The sequence below is a fragment of the Phanerochaete carnosa genome, assembly GCF_000300595.1.
Source record: "Phanerochaete carnosa HHB-10118-sp unplaced genomic scaffold PHACAscaffold_12, whole genome shotgun sequence".
NCBI classification, from domain to species: Eukaryota; Fungi; Basidiomycota; class Agaricomycetes; order Polyporales; family Phanerochaetaceae; genus Phanerochaete; species Phanerochaete carnosa.
This window is the reverse complement of record NW_006767639.1, coordinates 743,056-748,494: the sequence shown is the minus strand read 5'-3', so window position 1 is coordinate 748,494 and position 5,439 is coordinate 743,056. Positions and strand designations below refer to the sequence as shown.

The 5,439-nt window shown below is 53.1% G+C and overlaps 2 protein-coding genes across 2 annotated transcripts; one reads left to right on the top strand and one right to left on the bottom strand.

The window, feature by feature from the left end:
- Positions 1–806: 806 nt before the first annotated feature.
- PHACADRAFT_213908 (uncharacterized protein) lies at positions 807–2,408 on the bottom strand (the record flags this gene model as incomplete). Its single annotated transcript, XM_007401283.1, has 5 exons — positions 1,693–2,408; positions 1,506–1,644; positions 1,355–1,450; positions 1,148–1,301; positions 807–1,089 (listed from the first exon to the last, which is right to left on the bottom strand). The coding sequence occupies exons 1-5, from the start codon at positions 2,209–2,211 to the stop codon at positions 807–809; spliced, it is 1,191 nt and encodes a 396-aa protein (XP_007401345.1). The 5' UTR covers positions 2,212–2,408.
- Positions 2,409–2,420: 12 nt separating this feature from the next.
- On the top strand, positions 2,421–4,040 carry PHACADRAFT_105762 (uncharacterized protein; the record flags this gene model as incomplete). Its single annotated transcript, XM_007401282.1, has 7 exons — positions 2,421–2,639; positions 2,691–2,855; positions 2,905–3,173; positions 3,231–3,299; positions 3,345–3,442; positions 3,501–3,828; positions 3,899–4,040. 7 exons carry the CDS (start codon positions 2,421–2,423, stop codon positions 4,038–4,040), a joined length of 1,290 nt encoding a protein of 429 aa, XP_007401344.1.
- Between the last annotated feature and the right edge of the window lie 1,399 nt (positions 4,041–5,439).

Here is a 5,439-nt window from a genome sequence, read left to right as displayed (position 1 = left end):
TGACGAGCCTCAGTCACTGGGCCCACCAGCACCAGCCAGCCGGTTCGCGCGGAGGAAGGGTCGTCGTCATTGCTGGCAGCGAACATAAGAGCGGGGATGATGGCGCCTGGTGTGCCATCAGGGGAGGGTGGTGCTGGTAAGCGGGACTGATGGGCGGGACGCCAAGGCCACGTCATCATCTGGACCCTTGCCCCGCGTTCACCCGACCGCGCGCGGCGGGAACAGACCGGAGCCAAGTCCCGAGCCTCACGCGCCCTACATGCCCGAGAGCTTCAATTACTAGGCTTATTAGCAATGAGTAGCTTGTATTTTAAGAGTAGTAACATGTACTATATACTGCATTTAAAATCAGGGAAAAAACGGTATAAAAATGATGTATATACATGGGGGAAGCGTCGTCGTCGTCGCCCACAGCGAGCACGCAGGCGGGAGCGATGGCGCCGTGTGTGCCATCAGGGGATGGCGGTGTTGGTGGCGGGGCCGATGGATGACGCTCAGATAACGGAGCCATCACCGTGATGGAGGATAGCGCCCGGGGCATATCGCTCGGGGGGGCTTACAGGCGTAGGAGGGGTCTTCCAAATGCATACTTGGTATATTTTAGAAAGATATCAGCGTGCTAGTGGCTCTTACGCAAATTGCGCGAATTAGCGTGGCAAACAGGGGGGGGTATGTCACGCTTATAAGTTTTAAAATACGTAAGCTCCAGGTGTGATTTTCGCAATCGAAAGATGTTACAAGCCTATCTTGGTCGCTATCTCCCTGACCGCAGCCATGTCAACGTGACCATACGGCACGGACGAACCTTAGTGCTCACCCCGACGTTTCGACAGCCCGCGATGGGTGCGTGCCAGCCAGACCTCAACAGGATTTCCACCTGCACCACCGCGTTCGCCGACCATCTCGAACATGACTCCCATGTCCGCCGCGAGATCCCAAAGCGTGCGCTCGGCGGGATCGCGTTCTTTGTAGCCTAATAGCACCAACGGGGATTTATCGTTTACGTCGGGATCGCCAAGCTCGAGTAGTGCCCGCAGCGTACGTATTAGCGAAGGAAAGGACGCCGTGTTGTAGGTGACGTCTGCCATGCTATCGTAATGTTACTCGGTCAGCACCGATGCCAACTAAGTGGTGTGGCGACGCTTACACTATCACATCAAAACTCGAGCCTATCTCTGTTACCCTGGAAGGCAGGCTTTGTTCGTCCCAGTCGAGCACAATGGGTTGTGGAGTCGCAGACGCGGAGCAGAACATAGCCTTGTTAGCTGAAATGTTGTCTTCCAGCAGTGGCATCGCTGAAGCTGCATTCTCAAGTTAACTCAGGCGGCGAAGAAATGAAGATATCGGTTCGTACTGAGGTCGGTGGTAAGGATACAGCCTTGGAGTATGGAACCCTGTTGAGCAGAGCGGAGAGCACCGATGACCAGTGACACAGCTCCTGTACCCGCACCTGCAATTTTTATGTTAGGCTATGCTGTGGCGTATATGTCCTTGTTCGTACTCACCCAGCTCTATGAGTTGGCATTCTTGTGCGGTCAAAGTAGTCCGAAGCTCCGATATAAGCGGAGTGGTGCTTGTGTCGAGTGCTCCTTGGATGAGATTGGTAACCCAAGAGCTGAGACCTATACCGCTATCCCAGACTTTCTGGAGTTCGTGAATTTTAGTAGGGGTTTTGTAAGCAGGATGTCTCACCTTCTCCAAGTCGAACGAGGTCTGTTCCTGGATCGACAAGAAAGCTTGTTCGCCCGTGTCGGTGCAGAGACGGTAGATACGCTCCACACGGTCCTGCTTCGTCGGACCACCGCCAGCGCGCCGCGAGCTGAAGGTTATAGGCATGGAGAGCACAGGGAACGGCCTGTCGCCGGTGGTAGCCGAGGCAAGGTTGACAATATACGGATACCTCTGGCTGTGTACAGTCAGAACCAGGCGGTACGTCTGGTCTTCGCGTGCGCCCTGCGGTGGAGGCACGGATATTTCGCGGTAAGCATTGGCTTCCCGCCAGGTGGTGAGTTTGACAGGTCTCGGGATGTTTGTGGGGTGCTGTGGGACACCGCCCGCCGGAGCCACGGGAAGCCAGCTGTAGTATATTTCTTGCGGCTCAGAGAATAGCTCCGTGCGCAGGTCGTTCGCGACCTGGGGAGTAATCGCTACAGGCACGCCCAGTGCGATCTGGTACGGCGGTGGCCTGAGAAAAGAAATGTAGAAAAACATCCTTCGCGATCAGCAGTCAGTAATGAGATGTGCACAATAGCAGAAAGGTGCAAAAAAATTTCTAGCCTCAAGGAACAGCTTGCTGTCTTGCTCAAGACGTATCTCGCCGCCTCGAGGTACAGAAACGCGCGTCGGTGAAAGATTCCACAATAGGCGCTTATAGGTATGCCATGGTCGGGCTGGCGGCTTGCGGCCGAGCTCACAGCGTCATGCTTTGGACTCTGCGTTCACCATCCGTCCGACACCTCCAACCATGCCTCGCTCGTAAACTCTCGTTTACGCCTAATTCACGGCTACCTCGAATAACCAAGGATGCAGTCCGAGAAATACCACCGTCGACGTCCTTCCGAGAGCAGGTAGCACGGAGCGCTGCGCCCAAGTCGTTTACGAGTGAGATCAAGACTCCTCCGGTCAGGAACCAAGTAATAGTGCGTATGGAGCCGGTTAATTGTGATTAGATCTCACCAACGAGTATGCAGGTCTTCTTGGTTGGCTCGTTTGCCGTCTATTCGATAGCGGCGGAGCAGTGCAATGTTGAGACCGCGAAATGGACGAAGAAGCTGTCTGGGAGCTCGCTCATTTGGAAAGTCAGAGAGCCTACTAGTGAAGAGTTGCGCAAAGCCAAGCGGCTAGAATTGGGGAGGGTGTGCCTGTCCTGATCTCCTTAGTCGTACTACGCTAACACTTCGGCAGAAACTCCAAGCGGGCTTATCAAGCCTGAAGGACATGACCGAGGGTTGGTCCCAGACGATGCGGGGTCTCGCAGTCTGGTCCTACATTCAAGTTTTTCAGCCTATACTCGATGCAGGCGATGGCAAGAGGACGTGCTGGGCCATCGGTGGTGTGAACACACTCGTATGGGCGGCTTGGCAGGTCCCGAAGTTCCAGCCTTTCATGATGAAGCACTTTGCACATAACCCGCTATCGGGCATATCTTACACTCTGCTCACTAGCATGTTCAGGTACGCGTCGTGCGAGTGTGCAACTTACCTATATCTAACGCTGGGCGCCACTGCTAGTCATCGGAGCTTCTTGCACTTGCTGTTTAACTGCATGGCGCTGGCTAGTTTTGGTAAGTCTTCCGGGGTGTCCCAGCAGCTTTCTAGCGCCTGATGATCCGTTTGCGCAGGTAGTGCAGCCTCAGTCCATCTCATGAAGGAACAAGCGAAAAATCCGCATGGAATACAGGAAACCGATGTCACATGGCATTTTTTAGCCTTCTACATGTCTGGTAAGCACGGTCGACTGTGGACTTATTAAGACTCGCTTCTCACAGGACCCGTGTGCAGCCGGGCTGTTTTCTGGCATGACGTCGCATGTCATGACCTCAAAAGTCCTATACCCCAGAATGATCGCCCGCCTAACTTCGAAAGCGAAGCCTGTGGACGCTGCAGCGGTAGCTAAGACCTCTGAGACTATCACAGAGACTTCGGAGAAGACCATTCTTCCATCACTGGGAGCCTCTGGAGCGATATACGCCGCGGTGACACTTACTGCCCTTGCCTTCCCCCACACGGAGATCGCCCTCATGATTCCGCCGTCCTTCCCAATACCTATCCAGTGGGGCGTCGGCGGAATTGTCGCTCTGGATGTTATCGGTGCTTTACGTGGATGGAGGTATGTGGCATCGCATCTTGACTCTGACATCGTACCGCGGGCATGCCGCTCAATCCTATCCCCTCTGCAGGTTCTTTGACCACTGGGCGCACCTCGGCGGCGCCGCATTTGGCGCGTGGTATTATAATTATGGCCCACATATGTGGAACTCTGTTCGCGCGACGCACCTTGAAGCATCACAGAAGGTTCAGCGTCCCGAAAAAACGGACTAATTATTATTTGTTTGCGTCCACACTCTCTGTTACATGCATAATCCCAACTTATCCTTACTCGTTCGTTGTGGTTGGCGCTTGCGGCTCACAGTCCGATTTAGGAGATGCAGTGATTCAGACTGGGGCATGCCCTGCGGGTCTTCTCCCATGTCAGAAGATTTCAAACATCTGATATACCATAATTGTTCCAGCCAATCATTCGCAATCCTTCGTGGAGAGTCAAACCCATTTGCATTCACCGGGACGCTCCCGATTTGCTTCCCGAATCCGTATACGGCGGTGGCTGAAACATCGTTTCGACGATACGAAGATTATGTACAGCGCAAGGCTGTTGCGATCTGTGGTGCCAGCTCCGTGCTGATCGTATACAGTATGATAACATGTTAGACACAGCTCCACAGGATTTCGACAATGCCCGCACGTGCAGTCAGCAATCTTGGGCGTATTAGGATGCGTTGTCGGAGATACTCGGGTATCTGCGCTGGGTTGAGATGTTTGTACACTGCTGTGGCTCCGCGCGAGGACGACGTGAAGTCCTCCAACCTTGCACCGCCCAATCTCAGTAGAGCTGTTCAGCTTTCCCTAGCACGGGTCGCGATGGTTCCCTTTGCCAAATCCGATTGCAAAGCACCACGAAGCCTACCACGCTATTCTAACGATGTTTACTGCCACCTCAGTCACAGTAGATCTTTTAATGTGGCATGTTCTCAGATCGGGTCGGGTACTAAACTGAAAAACAACCGTGAAAATTTTCTCATTATTTGCCACATAACGATAACATGACCAGTAAAGTCTGAATGTTTGAGTATAGCTGCCTTATGAGTATTGTCTGTGTCGTGGCTGCCTCCGCCCGCCCGTTATCAGAGTCGACTATCATCGACTGATTAGATAAGATCTGCTGGGCAGCGATCATGAGCGCGGAAATGCTTACATAAGCGCACCTAAACGAGCATTTGAACACAGAGTCTTCCCAAATCAGCTTACTATACCCACAATCAAAAAGAGAAAAAGGGTAAAAGTGCTGAGAATCGGCCGCATAAGTAACAGCCCCACACCGACCCAAAAGGAACCACACTACGTCTGAAAAACAATACCTTCAGTCTAAGAAGATATGCAGGCCCTCGCAGGGAGGTCATTTCCGGGCGAAGCAAAACACACGAACATTCTGTCATGAACTGCTCAATATCAGGAAGTCCAAACAGCAATCAAGCCTAGAATTCTACCAAAGCATCCTTGTTGCTGGTCCTAACTGCCGCTCCCAACTCTCAAGTGCAAGCATGCACTGGCACTCGTCTTCGGCGTGGTCGGGCTGGCCATGGCCGCTCTTGTCTCTCTCTCTCTCTCTCTCTCTCTCTCTCTCTCTCTCTCTCTCTCTCTCTCTCTCTCTCTCTCTCTCTCT